General features: G+C 37.9%; 1 protein-coding gene across 1 annotated transcript in view; it reads left to right on the forward strand.

Annotated features, from left to right (window-relative positions):
- Window positions 1–25,673, forward strand: part of CHM (CHM Rab escort protein) — a 133,424-nt gene that overhangs the window by 49,784 nt on the left and 57,967 nt on the right. The window contains exons 5-8 of the mRNA XM_090264997.1: window positions 8,869–9,202; window positions 11,618–11,734; window positions 12,233–12,353; window positions 14,807–15,032. Coding sequence (XP_090121123.1) covers window positions 8,869–9,202; window positions 11,618–11,734; window positions 12,233–12,353; window positions 14,807–15,032 — 798 coding nt within the window. The remainder of the gene's footprint in view (window positions 1–8,868; window positions 9,203–11,617; window positions 11,735–12,232; window positions 12,354–14,806; window positions 15,033–25,673) is intronic.

Consider the following 25,673-nt stretch of genomic DNA (forward strand, 5'->3'; position numbering starts at 1 on the left):
GTGAAGTTGCCATTGTTCACGCATTCACATTCCAGTCCACTCTCCTTGGCTGCCAGGTTTCATTGATCTCACACAAACTGTTCTCATTATATTAATAATGGCTGGACTTTTTCCAGACAGACCTTTAATAGTAGGACTTAATGTTAGGTAGCATGATTCTGCCAAATTTATTCTTCTTTGTCAAGATTGTTTTAGATTTTTCTAGAATTTTTGTCTTCCCATTTAAATGTTTTAACAAAGCTTGTCTATGTCTAAAAAATGTTGCTGTGCCCTGGCTGGTGTGACTCAGTGGACTGAGCACCAGCCTGCGAAGCAAATGGTTGCCTGTTCGATTCCCAATCAGGGCACGTGCCTGGGTTGTGGGCCTGGTGCCCAGTTGGGGCCTGCAAGAGGGAAACACATTAATGATTCTCTCCCTCTCTTTCTCCCTCCCTTCCCCTCTCTCTAAAGATAAATAAATAAAATCTTTTTTAAATGTTGCTGGAATTTTGATAGGAATTTTCATTATTTTAAGTCTTTAATTCCATCAATGAGGCATGTCTCTCAATTTATGGAGGTCGTCTTTGATTTCTTTGTACAGAATTGTATGGTTTTCAGTATTCCAATCCTGTACATGTGTTATTAATTGTATACCTAAGTATTTAATTTCATTTGAAGTAATTGCAATTGTGAGTAGGTGTTGCCTTTTTGATTTTGATTTTTAGGTGTTTGTAATTGGTATCTAGAAACAGAGTTGTTGAAAACTTCTGAAGTGACTTAGTAGTTATGGGAATTTTTTTTGTTGATTTCTTAGGTTTTTACATAGACGGTCATATATTCTGCAAAGAGAAACAGTTTTTTGTCTTCCTTTTCATTGGCTTTTTTTTTTTTTTAGAGTCTACTTTCTATTGAGGGCCATGAGTTTTTCTCTCAGTAGCCATACACCACAAGTTAATTGTTTTCTACTTATCCTTAGGCTCACTTAATGAACATTTATTTTTTCAGAAAGGAAGTTATCACTTCCTGAGGACTTTGTAATTACACACTAATGCTAGGCAATCATTTTGGGTCTCTCACTTGCTAATTATCTTGTTCTTGCACACCGCTCTCTCATTATGTGCAAAGCAAATCCAGTCTGGCCAAATGGCAAGTTACTATAACTTCTAAACTTTAATGATCATTCACACCAAGAGTTTAGTGAATTTGCTTGCATCAAACAAATAGAGGTCCAACTTCAATTCTTGGTGCAGTACATATATAAAATATTATTTAAACATCAAAAATATTTTGGTACATTTTCAAAATATCATGTAAAGATAGCTTTATAATGATATGACTGGTGGAATATTATGACTTGTTTCCCATTTTAGCCCAGGTGAGTAAGCTGATTTATAGAATTGATGTTTATTAGGCCAAAATCTATGGTTTCATTCTGACGGATACATCTTTTGGTCATAAACAATATTATAGTCATAACTAGTAACCTTTTGATTTTTAATCATTTGTTCTGTGTTCATGAATTTTTTACTTTGCATCTTTGTAGGTAATAAAGGTATATAGAAAATTGACTATTTTTACAAAGTATTTATAAATATGTAAATATATAAGGTTTGTCCAGAAGGTATCCAGCCATGTAATATGAACAATAGAGGCATTTATTGAAGAAGAGACAAGATACAAGAAACATTGTACATAGGACAGGACACCTCAGTCCCCTTCAAAGCAGGCACCTTGGGACCTCACACAGGTCTCCCAGTCACCATAAGCTGCCCTGTCATATTTTCCTGCATCTCATTGAGGGTCTGAAATATCTTCCCTTTCAAAGGTGATTTTAGTTTTGGAAAAAGCCAGAAGTCTCAGGGCGCCAAATCTGGACTGTAGGGGGCTGAGTCACCTGGGTGATTTGATGTTTTGCAAAAAAAGCTCCTCATGAGACATGATGCATGAGCGGGTGCACTGTTGTGACGAAGCTGCCAATCACCAGTCACCCACAGCTACGTCCTTCTGAGTCTTCCCAATAGTTTCCATGGAGGAATGTTCAAGCTTAAAGTAAAATTGGATGCAGATTCGTTGCTCTACTCGCTCAGTCATTTTGAATGTGATGCCCACACAGCACACATGCTCACTCAACGGCATCTACTGCCCCACTGCCTAGTGCAGTGAGGGCGTCATTGTTCACGCATGCGCATTCCAGTCCCCTCTCCTTGGCTGCCAGGTTACATCCATGTCACACGGACTGTTCTTGTTATATTAACAATAGCTGGACTTTTTCCAGACAGACCTTATATATATGTAATAGAAAAAATACTAATGGCAGGTGTTTGAAAAAAATGCATTTAGCATTTAAATAATTAAAGATGGTTGGTGAGTATAATATTTTTTGCTTTAGAAATGAGTTTAATTGTAAATATTATTGCATAAACTCATAACCATTGAACCTCTCCCTGTCTGCAAGCCTTTCCAAAATATATTCACTGTGATAAGGAATATTACGGAAAATCAATAGTGACCACAAAGTTTAACAGCATTATCCATTCACAATACAATTTCCAGTACTTGTTTTTCTATTCATTACCTCTATCTTTTACTATTTTTATTTTGTTTATAGAGACATTTATGGATTTTATACATACACATGTGCAACTGCTGTAACCTGGTGCTTTATGTATTTTTATTTTATTTCATTCAATTTCATTTCATCTGGGCCACGGCAGTATGCATGAGTTGTAGCTATATTTTCCTTACAAACAATCTGAAGGTTGGTTGGAGGCAGAGGTAGAAGAGCCAAGACCTCATTCCATGTTAACCCAAAACTGTGGGCTACTCTTATTGGATCATGTGCTATTTCCTGCAGCGGATAAATACATGTGTGCACATCCAGGGAGTCACTTCACCAGGCGAATAAACGATTGCCTTTGTGAAGACTAACATCTAAACCGCATTTACTTTCTATAATTTACCAGAATGCTATTTAGTATTGTAGAGTAGTCATATCGGTGATGGAGAATTAAAGTGTCCAAGTCCCGGTGCTAGGAAGAGAGTGCATGAAGCCAGTAGTATCCTTTAGTTGTCATGATTGTAGTTCGTATGCTATGGGATGTTTTGGTTTATGTCGGGGAGCAAAAAGCACCCACTATTTCTACTGTTATATAATGCACAGTGCATTAATTCACATTTAAGTCTCACAAATGGAAACAATTCTCAGGTAGACAGTTGTTGCCTGTTAATTGTGTAATGCCGTATAGTTTCCTCAGTAAGAGATTTTCTATTTCTCCAGTATTGACAAGCACTTGTACCTCTTCTGCCCTAGTTTTGTAGACTATTGAATATTGTTTGCCCTTTGCTGGCGTGATAATGCTAAAGCAACATAAAAATTTGGGTCTGAGATTTTCAGATGAACCAAGTCTAGTGGATTGATACCAAAATAAACATACTAATAGTAATCTAAAATTCTCCTACTTACAATTCAGAGGAAAACTATTGTTTAATACTATGTGCAGATAAGTTTGTTTTAGGCTGCAAGTGGCACAGTGGATAGGCAGGTGGGAGAGTAATCATGGGAGCAGGTGAGTAGGTCGGGAGGGTGGTCGCTGCATAATTTGTTAGTTGAGCATCTTAATCACATCAGGGTTCTGGGGCAGCTGATCTGCATTTCCCTTAGCCTTCTGTCCAGAGCTGTAGGTGGTTGCCATGATCCAGACAGGTTTTCACACAACACAAATCGCTGAATGTGAAAGGAAGTGGGCAAGTTTTTCCTAGCATGTGTGCATTTTTTTTTTTTGTTATTATACTAGAGAGTTTTTGCCAGGAGCCCCCACCAGACTGTCACATGAGTCTTTCGATGAAACTAGATAACGTCACTCCAAAAGCAATGCCAAGCAAAGGTCAATAAAATTGGCATAATATGTTTTGACCAGCCATGATCCATCCACTAGTTCTGGGCACCTTGTGCCTGATACTGGAACCCCACCTTATGAAATTTTGTTTCTGCAGAAGGTGACAAGACGTTGCTATTTCATGTCGAGTCTACAGTATGCATGAACATTTTAAGTTGGTAATAAATAGGAAATATATCTACCAATATATTATGTTGCAGCAGTTCAAAATTGATTACAGCGGGGTTTTTTATATGAGTATTTTCTGGAACAATAACTTTTGGATCGTGTGATTTTTGTAACTCTTATGAGTAACCACAAACATTTACTTGCAGGAATAAACAGCTGGGTAGCAGTATAACTTACACTGTGTAAATCAGAAATGATGGCGCTCGCAACAAAGTGCATACATCAGAGTAAAACAATACAGTTCCTGCAACAGGCTGGACCGGGGAGAAAAGGTGCAAATGACTGAAAAATAAATAGTGAGCACCTGTGCTGAATAAATTAACCAGCTGCCTGGTAATTTTGCATTTGATTCATCTGAAAGGGCGACTGTTAGACGGCATTAATAAGACATTCACTTCGAGGCATTCTGTTGTTACTACCATTAATTAATAAGCAATACTAGATAATATCAGAATTTATACTCCCCAAATTCTCAGGCTTATATATAATTTTTCACAGTTAGTAAGAAATGCATTATACAAAGCAGTCTTCAGCAGTTGCAATTAGGTAAAATTATGTCAAAAATATTATTATACTGTATTGTAAATGGCCTTTGAAATTCAAATTAGCAGTGTAAATGACAGTAAGTTTCATTTGTGAAATGTACTTTATTGAAAGTTTTTATAAGAACTAATGATGCAGATTTTCCCTTTATATGTTAAAATTATAGTAGCATTTTAGAACTCTAAAAGTTCCTTTGAGAGCATATATGTAATCCAGTGACATTCATTTTCAACTGGCAAATGTGTTTTCATACTGTACTTTTCAAGTACTTTAAAATTAATAAAATAGTTATTGTTATGTTCTGGAGTTTGCTTCAAAAAGTTGAATTATCTTTTTTAAAAGAATTTTTATAACAGTATTAAGTTCTAAATTTTAGGAAAGATAAATAAAGAACAGAATTTTGCTTACTCAGGAATGGAGTGAAGTTGAAATTTTTGACATTTTCTGGTGCCTTTATACCTTCCAGTTAGGTTTTAAATTTCCCCTCGGCAGAACCTCAGAAATATTGTGGTGGCGAATGCAAAGTAAGGGCAGTACTGTGTTTTTAGTGCATGCGGTTTACGTAGCGCTAGGGATCTCACCAAATTCTGATGTTGAGAACAGTTAAACTGAATAGCTGATGATGTCGAACGAATTCGCAAAGAATAATTTCTTTCCTTACATTTACATTTTTGTTTATTTTGGCTCATCCCTTTGAGATCGCCCGGCATTCGGTTAGTGCATTTCATTTGTCCTGCGAAGTCCCCTTTCTCAGGATGCAGTAGAGAGCCGCGGTCCAGATCAGTTTTCTCAGTGCCATCATTGGGGTAGGTAATGAGAGCAGTCGCCATATTCTGTCTTACCTGTGAAGTATAATGAATTATTCTGTCATCTCTCGGTTTCATCTTCCGGCATCGAACGTTTACTCAAAGTTGTCTCTCTAGATCCCTCATGCAACACACTTTGGTTTGTTGATTTCCAAAATAGTGAGAGCGGAAACAGAGCATGAACAATTTTGTAGGAAATACACAAATCGCATTTCCTATTATCGCCCTTTGTTCTGGATGCCACTCATGTCAGTGGTGCTGTTGTGCTCTCAGAAAACCTGTGTCTGCTTGGTTTGAGTTGCCTGTCGTTAACTGTGGGACATCTAACAGTGCCTTATGTTTGATTAATATCTTACGTTTGAGTTACCCTTTAGTGTTTATAAAATACTTCTCATATATATGCTAGTTCATTTATCTTGCAACAGCCTCATGAAAGGTAAGGCAGATGGAATGATCCCCATTTATAAAATGAGAAATTGGGTGAGTTCCTTCATATCTGCAGAGTAATACATGTAGGACTAGAACTTTCCTGACAATAGTTTCCTAGATCTGAAAACTATTGTAACATTAATAATGTCAAGTTCTTTTTCATTATATTTAATTAAAATTACTAGGTTATAACAGTGAAAATACCATGGCATTTTATTTCTTGACATTTTAATAAGTTATTCTCTCATTGTACCTTTTTTATTGCAATATTTATTGTGTTAATTTTAATAAGGTCCTTTTTTTTCACTGCACCCAGACTTTTGAAGTCACCATTTAATGGTTTCTCCTGGCCTAGTTTTGGTGTTTTCTACAAATAAATTTGCTTCTTAAGTATATGTACACACACATTTCTATCCTTTGCTTGTCCACACCATTTATCCATCAAGCATTTATTAGATAGCATGGTCACAGAGCAGTGCAGCAGGTATTATGGGGAACACACAAGAAGAGATCGTAGGGTCTTCCCTGAAGACTTAAAGTATGATTCAGAATACAAAGTATACCATCGACAATGAAATGACTATTCAAAGGGACTGATAAATAAATGCAAGGTAAACTTCGTGTGTGTATTATCGGGGCATGGAGGAATAAAACGGTGAGTGTGGTCAGTGAGGGATGACTTAATCAAAGGGAAATTTGAGCTTTTCCTTTGAGTCGATAGATGGTTGGAGTATGTCACTGTATGAGCTAGGGGGATTATGATATTATGGGGAGTGGCAGAGTCAGCCGGCATAAACCAGTGACATGGGCCAAAGCACGGAGACACAGTGTTGGATGGTGGGGGAGATGGGACTGGAAGACAGTAGGTGAAGAAGGCGATTCGGTTTACAGACAGGAACAGGAAGATTTTGTGTGGTACTTAGTATTTTATGTTTTTACTAAGTGTATTGGGGTGACATTCATTAATAAGATCATGTAGGTTTCAAGTGTACATTTCTGATACATGACCTGTGTATTGCATTGTGTGCCATCCACCCACAGTCAAATCTCCTTCCATTACCATATATCTGACCCCTTTATCCTTTATAAACCTGCACCCCCTTTCCCTCTGGTGACCACCTTACTGTTGTCTGTGTCTGTGAGTTTCAGGTTTGTATCCCACATCTGAGTGGGATCGTATGGTTCTTCACTTTTTCTGTCTGATTTATTTTGCTTGGCATGATATTCTCACAGTCCATCCCTGTGGTCACAAACGGCAATATGTCATCTTTTCTAATGGCTGAGTGGTGTTCCACTGTATATATGTACCACATCTTCTTCTTCCAGTCATCTGTGGAAGGACGCTTTGGTTGTCCCCATGTCTTGGCCACCATGAATAATGCTGCAGTGAGCATGGCAGTGCACGTGGCTTTGTGAATACCTGTTTTCACGTTTTTCAGGTAGATACCCAACAGAGGGCTCCCTGGGTCATATGGTAACTCCATTGTTAACGTTTTGAGGACTCACCATACTGTTTTCCACAGTGGCTGCACCAGCTCACAGTCCCCCAGCAGCGAAGGGGGGTTCTTTTTCTCCACAGCCTCTCCTACTCTTGTTCTCACCTGTCTTCTCTCGAAGAGCCACTCACACAGGTGTGAGCGCTGATAGGTCTTGAGTGGTCAGTGAGCAGTGGGGCAACTTGGTGAAAATGCAGACTCTGTGGGGGATAAAACATCATGGAGAAATACACAGGTAAACGGGCGCCTGTGGTATCAGTGAAGCAGGAACAGACTGAGAACGTGACTCCAGAAGTAACTTTGGAAGTCAGACTTCCGCTAGAGTAATAGACACCAGTACTTAAAACACAGCAGGAAAGGCTATAGCCATTGTGATAAACCAGTTTATACTTTCATGACACTTTTTCTCTAGCTCTCACCACCAGTCATAATGACATCTTTGACAGCTACCACTGTTGATCATTTACTATGTGCCAGCTTCTTTGCATGTTACACCTTATTTAATCTTCCGAACAGTCTTGTAAGGTAGGTGGTGTTAGCCGCCTGTGGTGTGCAGGGGTGACAGCTCTATGTCATAGGTAGGTAATCGAGGTCCGAGAGGATGAGTGCTGTAAGAACGGAGTCGCTCAGAAGGCCATCAGGACGCGGCGAGCAGGGAAAAAGAAGTTTATTGGGAGAATGAACAAGCGGGGTGGGAGCCGTGCCGCGGGTGGCTCTGATGCCGAACTCCTAGGGGAGAGGGAGGTTGCTTTATAGGGGGAAGAAAAAGGGGATTATTGAGTTTAGTCCGCTGTTTGGTTATCTCGCAGCTGCAAGTACGACAGGCTGATCAAGGCCAAATGCGGCTCGGCTTGAGGCACCCTCCTATCGCAGGGAGCTCCCTGCCCAAAACATCGTTCTCTCCCAGGCAGCTGCAGGCGGGGGCTGGGGAGAGGGCATGGGAACTGAGGCTGTCAAATACCTTCTTTTAAGTTCCGAGTCAGGGTTTGAACCTTTGTTCGTTTATTCAGAAGGCTGTGCTGGTAAGCACTGTTTGGACTTGTTTTGAAAGTACAGTTCCACTCTGCTTTAAATTCCCCCAAATGGACATGTGGCACAGCATGCTTAAGCCTGAGCTGTTGGTGTATTTTTCACGTGTTAACTATGTTTCCTGTTGTAAAGATTAAAAGCTGGACAGAAGAATATTTTATGTGTGGGTCACAGGAGGCAAAACATACAGTGAACTTGAAAAGATTAAATGGGGTGAAGAAATAAAAATTGCCATTAAAAGTTAAGGTATAAAAATGGGACTGCCCTGGCTGGTGCAGCTCAGTGGATTGAGTGCTGGCCTACGAACCGAAGGGCCACCGGTTCAGTTCCCAGTCAGGGCACCTGCCTGGGCTGTGGGCCAGACCCCCAGTTTGGGGTGCGTAAGAAGCAACCACACACTGATGTTTCTCTCCTCTTTTTCCCTGCCTACCCCTGTGTCTAAAAATAAGTAAATATTTTTTTTTAATGGGTTGAAGTACAATGATCAAGAACATGGTGTTGATTATTTGAATTTCTCCTTAGTCAGGATTCGCACGAAGGTGTCGAAGAGGCTGGCGCACTGCAGAAAAATCACGGCCCGGCAGCATCTGCCAACTGCATGGGAGCCGCAGGACCCACCTGCCCGCTCACCCCAAGCCGCGATGCGGAGAGCGCCCCGGGGGCTAAGGATGTGGAGGTGACAGCGGACAGCGCAGACCATTGTGAGGGGAGAACGTGCGTGCCGTCAGCCTTGGAGGACACAAGCGAGAACGGGCCTGTGGTGCAAGACGCCGCAGAACCGCCACAGAAAACTCGGATTACGTACTCGCAGATCGTGAAAGAAGGCAGGAGATTTAATATCGATTTGGTATCAAAGGTAAGCGCCGCTTTCCCCCGCCTTATCGTGCAACAATATGAATTTTCCATGGACTGAAAATAGCGTCTTGGCCCATGGACACAATTTTTATAATTCTATTCTGGGACGTGGAAGACATTGAGTTTATAACGCTACAGTAGCCAAAAGTTTTAAATTCAGTTCTGTATCTTTAAATACACGTTAAAAACATCAAAAGTGCTCCCTATTATATTCCAAGGATACTTTTGTACTAGAGCACAAAGTCCACCCTAGTATTTCCTACTGCATAGATACGAATTCTCTCGAGAAAAATGTTAATGATCCTAATTACAGATTCATGTTATGTGTCGTCGGTCTATTATGTGAACTGTTTTAATCCATATATATAGTAACTTAACAGCTATGTGATAATGAACATTGTGGAAAAACAGCCAATTTTATTTTGGAAATCGTCTATTGAGGTGTGAGGGCTTGGAGAATAATTTACTAGTAGCGGGGACAGGGATGTTTCCATCCTTAACTCTAATGTTAGGTCAGCGCCTCAGTCTCAGGCGGGCACGGTGTTGCGTTTGGTTCATAGAAACAAGGCTCATTCAGTGCAGAAGGATACAAAACGAGCAGGATAAAGAATACTGCCCTTCACGACGTAAGCTATAGGGCTCAGTGAAAATATAAAGGAACACAGAGCAAGTACCGTAAGTTGAGACTCAACAGGAGAAATGGAAAAGAAGCAGGGGAGGGGAGTGAGTGACAGCAGTCCACCCACAAAGCCAAGCTTTTCAATTGAATGTGCTCTCTTCAAGTTCCAAGTTCTGCAGTAAGGAGGGGGACCAACTGCATCCGCCTCCCGTGTTGCTCATACAATCCTGTATCCTCGTACTGCTGCTCTCTTTGAACTTGATGCCTGAAACTATGACATCTTTTTACTCTCCGTTGTTTCTTTCTATCCCATAGCTCTCTGGACCTGATTCTATCCTGCGCTATTGATTCTCCTTCTCCACCTTCTTCCCATGTCACCTTTGCTATTCTTTTGTGGGTGGAAGTTTAATCATAGCTCACTAATAATCTTCTTGTTCCCATGAGCAGGAAATTGTTTTTAAAAAAAAACACTGTATGTCATCTAACAAATAGGTTTCGTTCTGAAAATTCCATTTTGAATAAGTTAACTGGGAATTTGGAATGCCTTACTTAAGGAAGCAGTGAAGTAAATAATGGATAAGAGTCAAGGCTAGTTCATGAGAGTCTTTAATCCTTAGGGTAACTGAAATACAGTATAAATCTTGCAAAGGAAAATGGTAGGAGACGGTGCTTTTCCATTTTTGGAATTAGTGTAGGGAACTCTTGTGTAAGAAAATGAACAATGGTTGCAGTGGAGGGGGAGAAAGGTAGATGCTGAGACATTTCAGGAGATTTCTGGGTATATTTATGAGTTTGAATGGTTCATAATAGTGGTTCTCTTAGGGTAAATTAAAAGCAAACATGTCGAGAAGCCTCAAGGTAGTCATACCTTGTTCTGCATAGTTTTCATGGGTTCATATACTGAAATAACCAGTAATAATTTATGTACTCATCCTACAAAAGCAGGAGTAGCTAAAGAATGTATAACTGTAGCAATACAAGAGGCTTATTATCATTTTTGTAATGTTAGTCATTTACAGAGCATTTATTGAGTGCCCACTGTGTAGAAAACATTGTATTCCATGGTGTTGTGGCAATCAATCATGCCTTGGAAATTTTATCTGTTCTAATAATCGCAGCTGGTACATCTAAGCTTAGGATTATTGCCAGATACCTACCACCAGCCCCAGTTTTTCCTAAAGTTCAGTTTGATATCTCCATGCTTAACATTTCGAGGGGGTAAGGGGGATGGGGGAGGTAGTAGAGGTGAAGGGGGATAAATGGTGATGGAAGGAAACTTGACTTAGTGAGGTAAACATGCAATACAATATGAGGTATACAGATTATGTATTGTAGAATTGTACACCTGAAATCTATGAATTTTATTAACCAGTGTCACCCAATAAATTCAATAAAATATGTATTTTAGAAAGTAATACAGTATATGTGCTGATGTGCTATATATGATGTAACAGTCTTAACAGGGCCTGAGGAGGCACTCTTTAATTAAACATATTAATATTTCTTCAGTAGATGTATTAAGTAGGACAAAGGCAGAAGAGTCTTCTGTCTGCTTGGGTCTCGTTTGGTTGCCAAACCAGTTATGTAAAAACTTCGGATTCTAGAGGCTTTTGGATCTTCAATTTCAGATAATCGGTTGTAAGCCTGTAATATGTTATGAATTATAATATAATGCTTTTCACAAGTAATTCAATTTTACAAATAATTTAAAATACAAGACACTACATGTATTTATTATTTGTCATTGTTCCACTGTTTCACCTTTTAGTTCATGCTCTAAATATTTTCTTTGTACAGCTGCTATATTCTCGAGGATTGCTAATTGATCTTCTAATCAAATCTAATGTCAGTCGCTATGCGGAGTTCAAAAATATCACCAGGATTCTGGCATTTCGGGAAGGAAGAGTGGAACAGGTACTGTGCTGGATATGAGCTGAAGTTATTTATGGTTTGCTTTGGCAGAATAAGCAACATAAGGTTGTTATTTTCCTGGTAAAGCAGCGAATCCCAGTCCTGCTTGACGATTTACAAATGTAAATAGTAAGGGATTGCTCAATGACAGTGTGTTCGTTTTCTCATGAGTTCCCCTGCAGCTTGATGTTGGTGTTGAGAAAGTGTTAATTCTGGGCAGCCTTGCTAGATTGGAGCTGTCATTCATTGCCAGTTAGGGGTGACATGCCACTGGCCTTTTAATGGCATAAGGAGCCACTTGGCAAATTAAGTAAGAGAGCTCACAAGTTAATTAGCTCTGAAGTCAACACAGATGCCGTTAGAACTGACGGAAGGGACCATGAAACAGCCTGACTAGAATGGAAATGATAATCTTGTACACTTTAAGAAAAAAAAATGGACTTTGGAAATACTTGTTTAACACCAGGAGGCAGTTTCTTAACTTCCAGCCGTGGGTTTCAGGTTCCTTGTTCGAGAGCAGATGTCTTCAATAGCAAGCAGCTCACTATGGTAGAAAAGCGGATGCTGATGAAGTTTCTTACATTTTGTATGGAGTATGAAGAACATCCTGATGAGTATAAAGGTACTGTTCTTTCATCTAATTGTGCTTCCCAGTTATTTGAGCTTTCTTATTTTGATATGCTTTCTCTGATGGAGGGAGAAACTTCTTTTAAAATACATTCTCGCTGTGCGTTATCCACTACATTAGCCTATGTAGCAGCATGTAGCTATTTAAACTGAAATTAGTTACAATTAAACAAAATTTAAAATTTAGTTCCTCAAGTCACACTAGCCACATTTCAAGCACTCAGTAGCCACACATGGCTAGTAGCTATTGTGGCTACAGGACAGCTATAGAACTTTTGTGTCACTGACGAAACGCTGTGCTGTGTGTTAATCTGTATCCTTATTACTGAAATATTTCTGTCAACTGGTTCTTTTTAGATGATACAGTACTCCCTATCACACCCCACTCCCCCCACCCCCAGTTTACGGGGGATATGTTCCAAGACCCCGAGTGGATGTCTGAAATTACAAATCGTTTCAAAACCTGTATGCACTAGGTTTTTTCCTGTACCTATTTACACTTTATGGCTTCTCTCTGGTGTATACGAATTGTCAGCATCACTACTCTTGCGGTTTGGGGCCATTATTAAGTCTACTAAGACTGCGATACTGGGATCTTCGATCTGCTAACTGAGATGGCTCCTAAGTGACTAACATACAGTGTCCACAGTGTGACTGTGCCGGACCTCCTGACTAGGGAGGGCTGGGGCGGAGCCGATCCGACAGCACAAGATTTCGTCATGCTACTCAGAACTGTGTACACTTAAAAACTGATGGGGTCCTTATTTCTCAAACTTTCCATTTAATATTTTCAGACTATGAGTAACTGAAACCACAGATAAGGGAGTAACTACTGCAATTTTTTGCATTGTTCCTTAATTCTTTCTTTTTTAAAAATTTTTATTTATTTATTTTTTGAGAGAGGTGTAGGTGGAAGAGAGAGAGAAAGAGAAACATCAGTGTGTGGTTGCCTCTCGTGGGCCCCCAACTGGGGACCTGGCCCACAACCCAGGCCTGTGCCCTGACTGGGAATCAAACCGGCGACCTTTCTGTTTGCAAGCCAGCATTCAATCCACTGAGCCACACCAGCCAAGGCCATTCATTAATTCCTTTTTATCAGTAATAAAATAAGTATATTTTTCATTTTTACAGGATTACTTGTGCTTGGAATATTGAATTATTCATTTTGATTGATTTTTAAAAAGAGGCTAGATTGTATGATGGGAACTGCTGGATTAGGAGAAGACATGGTCCTTTCTTGGCTTTGACCCATCTCACATGTGACCTGGGGGGCCAGTTCTTAGTTTGTTGAAAATTGAATAGACCACTTTAGTAACAGAGCTTTGCACTTTAAGGGCATTGAACTGGAAAAGTTATCCAAAATAAGAACATACCATTGACGATTCATATGTAAAGTTACAATGAGAACTATAGCAGCAATTTGTTTTACTAAATGTGCAGATGATGTTTTGTTGAGTTGTGTCGTTGAAAGCTGTATGGTTTTGTGAACCAATGTCGCCCCAATCCGTTCGATAAAAACAACTCTAGCTCTTGCTCCTAAAGCTTCAAGTCCATTAGATACTGCCAGCTTATTCTCTGCCGTGGTGTAAACATCACCTTAGTACATTGTTATAAGTTTTATTTGTTTCTAGAAGTAATTTCTATAAAGCTTTTTGTCTTTTGTCGTGGAATCATTTTCTACCACTAACAGTCTTAATTACATTTTTTTCTTTTTTTGGTTTTAATAAATAGTATTTTTGGAGTCCCTTATTTTTGTGTTGTGATTATAAGGCAGTAAGACTGATTTCAGTAGCCACAGAGAAATTAGTTTTATTACTTTTTAGTTCGTTGTTCTTAGTTTTAATAAGGAATATACATTTCAAAAAATCAAGTATTGCTCTATCACTTTCATCAAAAATTTGTTATTTGTCGTATTTGGTATTTCCAAGTAAGATCATTGGCATTATTCTGCAACTTTTAAAATTGTTCTTCTATTACAGTTGTCCCATTTTCCCCCATTGCTCCCCTCAACCCAGCTCACCCCCCTCTCCCACAGTCATTCCTCACCCCATTGTCCATGGTCATGGGTCATTTATAATACTGGTTCCTTGAGGGGGAGAAGAGGGGAAGGGTCTATTCTGCAGTTTTAATGATAAAGTAAGACCATTGCCAACCATGGAAAACTATTGTGATGGTCAATGAGTTATTTAATGCTTTTCTACTTTTTAAATCTGTAAAATGCTCAACATAGGTTTATCATTTAAAGCTTAAAATTGTGCCATCAATCCAATTAGAAAAGTGAGATTTCTAGTTTTTCCCCCCACAATTATTGCACTCTGTCCAAAATGTAATATTATTGCCCGTCCTGTCATTTGCCAAGGGTTTTGAACAGACTTGATCTCATTTCTGTGTTTTTGTGTGGTTTGGTTCTGATTTTAACTGATAAATTTTCATCTTTCTTTTTCATAGCCTATGAAGAGATTGCATTTTCTGAATATTTAAAAACTCAAAAATTAACTCCCAACCTCCAGTATTTTGTTCTGCATTCAATTGCGATGACATCAGAGACAGCCAGCAGTACCATAGATGGCCTGAGAGCTACCAGAAACTTCCTGCAGTGTCTCGGGCGGTATGGCAACACCCCGTTCTTGTTTCCTTTATATGGCCAAGGGGAGCTGCCTCAGTGCTTCTGCAGGTAAGGCTGCCGCTTGTTTGCTGGTGTCTTGCTAAGCTGCTACTTGAAAAAGAGATGAATAGAAGGGCATTAATGAGGTTTACCCAAGATTTAGTATTTGCATATACTTTGTTGTGCTACTATCTTATAATCATTCTGCCTACCTCCCTACCCACTACCTGAGTGATGTATTCAGTTTGGCCTGTGTTTGACCTTTAAAAATAGAATATACGGTAAATTCTTTTTTTCTCCTCAATGTTATGTTTCAAAGTATCGTCCTTGCTGTGTAAAATTATAATTAATTCCTTTTCATTGCTGTATATTGTGAAATGTATATTGTGACTGAACCACAATTTATTTATTATTTTTTTTCTGTTCATGGACACCAGATATTTCCAGCTTTTGCTTTTATTAGCATCCTTTTATGTGTTTACAAGGAACACATTCAAGGGTTGCTCTAGGATACAAATCTAGGAATGGAATTCCTGAGTCATGGGATATATAAATGTTCATACAAAATAGTGCCCAGGTATTTCTCCAGAGAGTTGTATTAGTTTATATTCCCCTAGCTGTGTATCAGGAATCCCACAGCTCTGCATCTTTGTCAACATTTGGTATTGTCAGACTAATTTTTGTCAATCTACATCACATACAATAGCCATCACATTGTATTTTTAAAAATGTATTTGTCAATTGCAGTTGACATTCAATATTCTTCTGTATCAGTTTCAGGTGTATAGTATAGTGGTTAGACAATCGTATACTTTCCCAAGTGACACGATGCTAATTACATCGCATGTATGTTTACTTTGCATTTCCCGGATTACTTATGATCGTCTTCTCATGTGCTCATTGCCTATTTGTTTTCTTTTCTGGGAAATGCTTTTTAGAGTCTCTTGCCCATTTGTTTATTGGGCTCTGGTCTTCTTCTTATTGATTTGAAGGAGTTGTTATATATTCTGAACAGTAATCTTTTCTCGGTTATGTGTGTCATGTATGGCTTGCCTTATGCTATTCATGATGCATCAATAGCATCAGGATGAATGTCGTCAAATATTGCAGCCTTTTCTTTTATCCCTGACACTTCTGAGGGAGTTAAGAATCTGGACTATGGAGAAGGACCGCCTAGATTGAAATCCTGGCTCCCCCATTTATTAGCCACGGACTGTGGTGCACGTTTTACAGTCTCTGATATGTTTTCAAAGAATGAATTTGGGGATTTTTTGATCCTATTATTTTGGGTTGGCCAAAAATCCGTATTTTCTTTCTGTAAAATAAAAGACACGTTTTTCATTTTCATCAATAACTTGATGGATTTGGGAATTTTGAGTATGTCGGCTGTCCGTCACATGGTAGAACATGGATCGTTCTCAGTCAATGTCTCAATTTGATCGGTGTCAGCTTCGGCTGGTCTACCCGACCGCGGAGCATCGTCCAGCGAGGAATCTCCAGCACAGAACCTCGCAAACCACCTCGGACACGTTCAGTTGGTCACAGCACCTTCTCTGTACACTGCACACATCTTTTGTGTGTGAGTTTCAGTTGCATTTTTACCTTTCCTGAAATAATAAAGCATACTGTGCCAAAAATGTTGCATATTTTCTTCCATTTTCAATATTAAAATGGCTACACAAAAATTCACCAATATTAATCAGTTTTTTTAAATGCACGCTGGTATGACAGCTGTCACAGCGCAATCTAACAAAATTGCTTCAAACGAAGTTACAGACAACTAAGCGCTCCTGCAGCCATCTTACAGAAAAACACAAATGGCCTTTTTGGCCAACCCAATAGTTTTGTGTCCTAGTTCATTAACTCCTCCTCTTTATTATCGCCTTTATTTTGCTTTCTTTGGGTTTTGTTCAGCTCATCCCTTTCATCTCCTGATCTTGTCTGTTCTGAGGCTGAAAGCGAATGAGTTACAGTTATTTTTTTCTAATACAAGCATTTATGATGGTAAAGTTCTCATTACTGTTTTGAATTTCACACACTTATTAAGTACGTCTTATCTTTTAGTCCTACCTTAATTTCCACTATTATTTTTTCATTGACCCATAAGTTGTTTTCAGGTGTTTTAAAAGAGTTAATTTGTTTGATTCTTCTGCTCTTATTATCTAATTTGTGGTGTGTCTAGAAAATATGTTTTTTATGGTACTATATCTTTGAACTTTATTTTATGACAGTATGTCCTGAAGTTTTTGTAATTTTTCCACATGTGCTCAAGAGGAATGTGTTTATCTGGTTGCTGGATACAGAGTTCTCTAGTTACCGGACTTGGAATGTAATAAGTCAAGCTTCAAGTTGTAATTTTCAAACTTTACTTTTATTGAGGTTTTTTGATCTATAGCAGAGTAATATGTTTTGAAATCTCCCATTATGATGTTTGATTGTTCAATTTATCTCTATAATTTTATAAGTTTTGACCTTATATTTATTGAGGCAATTTATTAAAGTCATATACATTTATAATTGCTTAATCTTCCAGATGAATTTAATATTTTACATTATCTGATGACTTTCTTCATCACAAATAATGCATTTTCTTTCCTAAAGTTTCCTTTGTCTGATATTCAAATAGCTGCTTCATCTTTTTAGTATTTGTTATATCTTCCTTCATCCCTCTATTTTTCAAATTTTCTGAGTTTATATTTAGGGCTCTAAATAGCATATTATATCTTTTTAATCCCAGGTGACAGTCTTGTTCTGTTACCAAGCAAGGTGAGTCCTATTAACGGAAGTCTGTTCCTTCCTTCTGAAGTGTATTAAAAGGTTCTTCTACTTCTGTTGGTAGTAAATAGTTCCTAGGTTTTGCGTGTATGAAGATAACTTTGGCCTTTTTGTTTTGAGTGAAGATTTGCTAGGTAAACATTTTCAAGTTGGCAGTTCTTTTTAAAATTAAATATATTGGGGTGACATGGATTAATAGGAATATATAGGCATCGGGGATACAATTCTGCAATACATCTTCTGTATATTGCATTGTGTGCTTACCACCCTTTCTGTCAGTACTTGAACAATTTATACCACTGATATTTGGGTTCCATTTTTGCTGTTGAAAAACTTGATGCTGGCCTAATTGTCATTTCTTTATAAGGGATATTTCTTCTCTCTCGGGTTGTTTTTAAAAGTTTGTCTTTGGTGTTCTGCATTTTCATTACCGTGAATTTACCTGTTGTTTTTTGTGTGTGTATATAGCTTGGTATAGGTTGATCCATCTGAAATTAACAATATTAAACCATTTGACCTACAATTCCATATGGTTCAAACAAACTACGTTGTATATCCTCTATTTGTGAATTGTCATTTATTGTTTTGGAAAATTATCAGGCAGTGTCTTTGCAATTACTGTTGTTCCTCCTCTCTTCACACCTTTTATGAATCCCAACCAGATATGTTTTAGAATTTAGCATTCTCTCTTTCATATTTCTTAATCTTTGTTTTATGTTCATATTTTCTATCTCCTTGTCATTCTGGCTGCATTTTGGGTATTGAGATCTGTTTTTCAGTTTATTAATTCTCTTCACCTGTGAGTAATTTGTAGTTTAATACTTTTTTTTACTTCAATATTTTCGTCTTTCATTCTCCCCCCCCAAATATTTCATATTGTTGTTGGATACTCTCTTCTGCTTGTTCATTTTTTATATATATAGATATTTGGCATTCTGCCATGTGTTGTTTCTTTTGATCTATGTCAATGGTTTATTTCCTTGTGCCATGCTTATCTTTGATCAAGAGTTTATATTTCATTGACTTTAATCTGTGGAAATCTGGGAACCCAGATTACTGATGCTTTCCTTCGAGGATTATTTGTGTTTCCTTCAGCCAGAGGGCACTAAGATTTGAGGTAGTTTTCACTCCCTTCAGGGGACTTAATGAAGGAGCCCCAGATACAGCTCCCACACTGATACGGGCAACAAGATTTGGATTTTTTAATTGCAGTTATTTAATGCTCAAAGCTTTGAATTCAGCTCAGGGTTTGTTTACACTGCGCGTGTATATGGGATTGGGAGGTATTCTGTGGACAGTTCTCTTTTTTCCTTAAATCTCAGCAGTGCAACAAAAACTTTATGTAATATAAGAAATCGGTTTTTTTGGTTGTAACTGAAGGTCCCTTCATGTTTGCAGTCCAATATACAGCTAGAAGCAGGTATTCTCAGATGTACGTTTCTGAACTGTGTGGCTTTATGAATGGGGGTGAGAATTTTATAAAGTTGAAAGTAACTTATTTCTGAATATGACACAGGTCTTTGTATTTCCAGACAAGTTCTTTCTCCTCTAATTAGTCTCCTCCTGTCAGTTTAACAGGTCACTGGGGAATGAGCAGAAGTTCCCTGGCTTCCTTACTAGCACTTTATGAAAACAAAATATTTAATTTCCCCACGCCACAAAATCCCTATATATCCTTTCCTAATTTATAACATTTTCTAAATATATATTTGGTGTTTGCTTATGTGTTGTTTTAATAGGAAAAGGCACTTAAAAGTTTTCTTTCTCCTGTACTGATATAAAATTTCAGAATGAGACCCTTATGTGTTAAGTTGTAGTAAAAAAAAAAAAACATTTTCCCCCAAACATGATCATAACCTCCTAAGGCTGAGGCTTTATCCGCCTTGCATATCTTTTCGTCTTCTGCAGAGCTTATCTCAGAATTTTCTGTGTGGTTCCGAGTTAGTGTTCGTTATAAAAATTACACCTCACCCTTTCCAATGTAAAGTGATACTTTCAGAGAATGGTGTAATTGAATATGTAGGTAGATAGATAGATGTTAAAAACAGCAAAAACTTTTCCTCTTGCTTTTGAAGTAGTATAGTAAACTTTTGGGTGGCTCTTTGGTAATTAAAGTAACACTGAGTTCTTCCTACATGTTTTTTATATGAGTCTGTGAATTGCAATTAAAATGCATTTACTTGGCCTAGGCATAGTTGCTTTTAATTTTATATTTGATTCCCTGCATAATGCTTTATAATTTCATCTAAATATTCCTCTGTTTATGTCCTAAAGTAGTAACACCGCCACCATCTATACATCATAGCCTGTGCGTTTTATCATCAGGTTATCAGAATTAGGTGTCACCTGTTCTGTGATTTCTGACCGCCATTCTATATTCCGTTTTAATATAAGGCTCTTAAGCGTTCCTCACAGCCAGTTACAGTGTGTTCTCATCAAGGCTACTGTTATAAATGGCATGCATGCATATTTATGTGAAGGAGTCAAAGACATTTGTAAGTCATATCCTTGCATTCTAAATGAATTCTCCATAAACAGTATAACATTTTAACTACTAGAGATAACGTGCATGAATAAATGCCCTTTGAGGTTTTTATCAATTTAAATAGGTAGATTTTTTTAAGCTAAGAAAATGAGGCTTATTTATTGTACTACCTACTATCCATTAATATGTCATGATACATAAATTGGACCATATCGGAAGGAAAGTCCAATGACTTTTTTCTAATCTAGCAAGTCATAGAACTTTCCCTACTATATATTAGTTGGTTCATATTGTTTATGCCACACAGAACAGGATATGTATAGGTTTTTAAACTCTCATAATGTATCTACCAAACAGAAGTCCTTTTTAAGTCCTAGCTGACTAATTTACTTCTGTCGTCTGTGTGGTTGGTGGCACAGTAAGTGGCCTTTAGGATTCCTTTCTAATTCAGAGGAGGCCTCACATAACCTTTGGGTAGTAGTACCAGGGGGAGCGAACAAACTTCATGGCGTTTTATAAGCAGACTGTGACTAATGTTTTGTAAAGAGAGGGTTTTTAACTGATTGTTTACTAAATAATTCAGTCTTTCATTCTTCAGTGGCCCCGATTTTATCTCTTTTTATTTCCTTTAATGTAGTCGGATTGTTAAACATGAAGGACGAGTGTGTTTTACTTTTGCCACGTAAGATGAATTGTGTGTGAGTTTGTGTGCGAAATCACCGCTGAACACTTTGTACCAGATGTTCATACTCAAGCGACATTGTCCCAAGTCTTGTATGTGTGAAATGGAATAGATGCAAGATCTACCTCAGGAAACTGTGGAACACCAGGTGATCTCTAACTTACAGCTTCTAAAAAGAGAAGTAGAGAACACCAGAATATACAAGTAACTTGCTCAAGATTATAGGATCAGCGTGGAAGGACAGGAAACGGAATCTCTCAGTCAGTGACAGCAGGAAGACTGATGCCCAAAAGAGGCCACATAGAGCTCCTGCGATTATGTCATAACCATGGAATTTGTTTTTTTCATATAAATTATAAGGTATTTAATATTGTTTTGTCTTTTTCCTCTGTTTAAAAAACACACTTTGTTAGTACAAGATCAAAATGTAAGCTCTACTGAATGTTTTATCATTGCATTTAGAGAATTCATGGTAGAAAACATCTCTAAGACCAAAGTAGCTTGCTTACTTCATTCTCCAATATTCAACTCCTTTTTTTTTTTTTTAAATTCTGAGAATTTTTATAAATAAGACACATTTGTTAACCTGGATCAATCTGTTAAAAAACCAACAGAAGTGTTAACATCGGCCACAGATTATACTGGAGGAAAATTGTTTTAGTTTCTATGTGAAATTGCATGTGAAGTCAGAGAAAAATGTTCTTGCCCTTCCGCCCAACAAGGGTTGGTTAGATTACGGATCCAGAGTCTTTGAAAGTACGTTATCTTTTTCTCCTTCAACAGCATTTTCCTTTAATCTTTTTTCTTGGAAAAAAAAAAAAAAAGCAATCTCCCTACTCTTCTGGTAGTGGTATAACACCAACAACAGCAAAACTAGACTAGGAAGGACCCTTTCATCTTACTTCGACTGGTTGCCTAATTTCCCAAATGACAAAAGTTAAACTAAAAAGAAGCTGAGCCTAGAAACTGGATTTTCTGATAGGCACTTGGGTGACTCACCTCTTATACAGTTTTTAAACAGTGTTGGTTTTTTGTTTTTTTTTTTTTGTTTTTTTGCAAAAATGAAAAGCAGTTAATTAACACAAATATTGATTTTTTATTTGATTTTTTTCAGTATTTGTTATAATTGTTAGCTTTTAACAACTCGTAATTTGCTATGATATTTTCCTTATTGTCAATATATAGTCACTTTCCCAAAGAAAGCTGGAGCGAATAAGGGCTATTTCTGTGTCGCTCTGTAAACATGTTTGCCTTCTGTGCCCAGTAGCAAATGTCAGTTTAGATGCATAGAAACCTTTCAACTTCCCCTGTTTTACTTAAGTGATAAAAGGAAAAGGAAAAGCAGAGCATGAGCGAATTGATGTCCCCTGCACCTTTATAGCTTGTATGTGTGCCTTTGATAAACGCTAATGTGGACGTGACCCAGGAGTGGTTAGGGTTTATGTTTTGGAGATTAGTCAGCATGGCTCTGCTTTCTGCTCCCAACGCCACTGGTGTCCCCCCCCACGGTATCACAGGTAGGACTGCATGACACACCTAGGTGGGGTGCGCAGACTGGCCCTGTGTCCAGCTGGTGGACAGAAAACTTGTGAAGAAGCATCTGTGTCATTTGTTATAAATTTATTTTCATCTTTTCCCTTTTCATTCACTAGCTATTTTTAAAAATATTTTTATGTATGTATGTATGTATGTATTTTTAGAGAAGGGGAAGGGTGGGAGAAAGAGAGGGAGAGAGACATCATTGTGTGGTTGCCTCTCATGCGCCCCCAACCGGGGACCTGGCCCACAACCCAGGCACGTGCCCTGACTGGGAATCGAACCGGCAACTCTTTGGTTTGCAGGCCAGCACTCAGTCCACTGAGCCACAGCAGCCAGGGCCACTAGCTATTTTTTAGCATCTCTTCTTTGCCTGGTACTCTCCTAAATGTATTAGAGAGATGTGAAAAACAGTATGACATCAGCCAACTTTGGTGTCAGTGTCAACAGTGTTTGCTCTAGTGGAGGCAAGAAAATGCACATTATGGGCCACTTAGAGAATAAGAAAATATATTTCATCAGTGTCCAGACTGTGCAGTTTAGATATGAATGTCATCAGTACTCAAAAATGATCGGAAGGAGCCTGTACACATAGGACGTGATAGTAATTTCATCAGCGCATGCAGACGACACTTCGATGAAGTTACAGGGATCGCAGACCACTCTTAACCAGTCCGTATCCAGAGAGGCGTAAGGCAATCACGCTTACTCTGAACCAAAACATTAGTGCTCTGATCCCATCTGTTACTGCGCATGAACTGTTTAAGTGAGATGCACAATTGTTCTCTTGGCTCTTGGTTTGGGTCACAATTTCTTCATCTCAACATCGTTGACTTTTTTTGGCAGGATAATTCTTTTCTGTGTTGGGGGAAGGGTTGACCTGTGCATTATGAGATGTTTAAGAGCATCTCTGGACTCCACCCACGATATGCCACTACCTTTGCCCATTTACTGTGACACAAAAATATATCTGCAGACATCGCCAGCTGTGTCATAGGGGCAAATGAATTCCTGTTTGAGAAATACCGGTTTAGTACAAATCAGTATATACTGAATTGGTATAGTCTACTCTAGCTAAATATTGAAAGACAAGGAGAATGAAATGTTCTTGCAGTTTTTTCTTACAATTTATTACTCAGGTCTTAGTTCTATAATCTGGAGCTATGTTAGTTTAAAGTATCTTGGCATTTGAATGAATAATTAATTCATGCAGTTCATTTAGCGAGGTGCCTGACATATAGGAGATGGTGAGGCTAAATACCCATTAAAAAGTAAATTTTTAGGTACCGTATGTTAGTCATTAGAAAAGGATGAAAATACTGAAAAAGAAAACATCCACTCTTATAAAGAAATGTAAGTGCTATTCCCTGCCTTCGAGTTCCACTTCTAGAGTTAATCATTGTTAAGGTAGTTGCATATCTTCCCGTCTATTCCATGCAATACAGGCAGCTTATGTAATTGTGTACATGTGTGCATACTTAAAAAAATTTAAATGGCTGAGTAGTACTTTCATATCTGCATGTATGTACCTTAATTCATTTCAGCATTTTTCGATTGGCGTCATAATGCTAAAATTTTTAGAAAATTGTTTTTCTTTTATAAGAAATATAATTTCTTATGCAGAAAATTTGGAAAACAGGAACAGAAGTATTCATATTTATTATTAGAATTAACATAAATCCCATCACCTGTTAACAATAATGACACTGAACATTTTGACATATTCTTCTTTTTTTCATCCATCCGTTAAAGAAGCTATATAATTACAATTATCTCTCTTTTTTGTTTTTTATTTGGCTTTCTTTCATTATAGCATAAGCAAACTTATAGCCATCATCTTAAGAAAACACACCTCAGCCTAAAATAGACTGCAGTAGAATGCTGGGTATAATAAGAGGAGTTCTCCAAATTCAGAGGTTCCTAATCTCGTATCCAGTGCCTGGAATCAATCACCTGGGTCACAGTAATTTGGGGGTAAATACCCTGAAATTGCATGCCAGATTTTGTGCGTGTGGTGTGAATAGCAGTATTGTTCTAGGAAGGGGATTCATAGCAGTGTGAATAAGATTAGCAAAAGCTTGTCTCCCAAATGTTGGAGGATTGTTGTTGGAATAGAATTTTTATAAACTGCAGGATCCTGGAGGGTAAACTAAGCACAGCAACATATCTCATTTTCTGCACCTTTTATATATGATTTTACAGATAGTGTTCCCTCTAGTTAATAGTTGATATTGGCATAAAGATGATACATAAAGTGTAGAGGGTAAGCCTGATGATGTTTGCATGATCATTTGTTTATTTTTCCCTTGAGGAGAGAATGTTGCTTGGGATAAACAGCAGGCTTGTGAGATAATTTATCATTTTGAAACCTGTTCTGTGGTGATGGATGGATAGATTGGTAAAGTAACTCAATAATCTTCATTTTTTTCCAGGTTATTCACAGATCAGTGAGCATTGTCGTTAATAAAGCAATGGAATGCTTTTGTGTCCTTGCCTGCATTATTCCTCAGGTTTTGACAGGAAAAGACTTTTAATTTGAGAATAACCTCTTATTAAAAATTACATTATATTTAACTCTGGTGCTGGAGCATTTACTGTCTCCTGAATATATTAGAATTATATTGGCTACACAAATTACGCAGTTTGAGTTTCTATTTTAGTAATGCCCCCTTAAATGCTAACTAACTCAGATACTAACTACATTATACTCATAAACAAAAACATTCCTAATCATTTTATCCTAGGTTTCATATATATACAGATCTTAAAATAATTCTAATAACTTGGATAAGAGTGAAAGGTTGCTGGCTTTGGATAGAGCAGCAGTGATATTTGAATCAAGTTCAATATTTGCAGCTCAGATTTTGGTTTGATTTGATTAAAAGGTAAAGGTAACACTATGCTATTGCATGGATTAACTGTTTAAGGATCATTCAAAACAATTCTTGACCTGACCCTTTGGAGTAGATATATGAGGTCTGTCCATAGAAAGTCCAGTCATTGTTAATATAAATAGAACAGTTTGTGCAGTATCAATATAACCTGGCAGCCCAGGAGAGTGGACTGGAATGCACATGCGTGAACAATGATGACCTCACTGTACTTACTAGTCAGCGGGGGTGGTAGACGCCATTGATTGAGCATGTGTACTGTGTGGTTGTCACATTCAAAATGACTGAGTGAGGAGAGCAACGAATCTGCATCCAATTTTGCATTAAGCTTGAACATTCCT

Source organism: Furipterus horrens, unplaced genomic scaffold, assembly GCF_987537825.1.
Source record: "Furipterus horrens unplaced genomic scaffold, mFurHor1.1.pri manual_scaffold_17, whole genome shotgun sequence".
Classification (NCBI taxonomy): Eukaryota; Metazoa; Chordata; class Mammalia; order Chiroptera; family Furipteridae; genus Furipterus; species Furipterus horrens.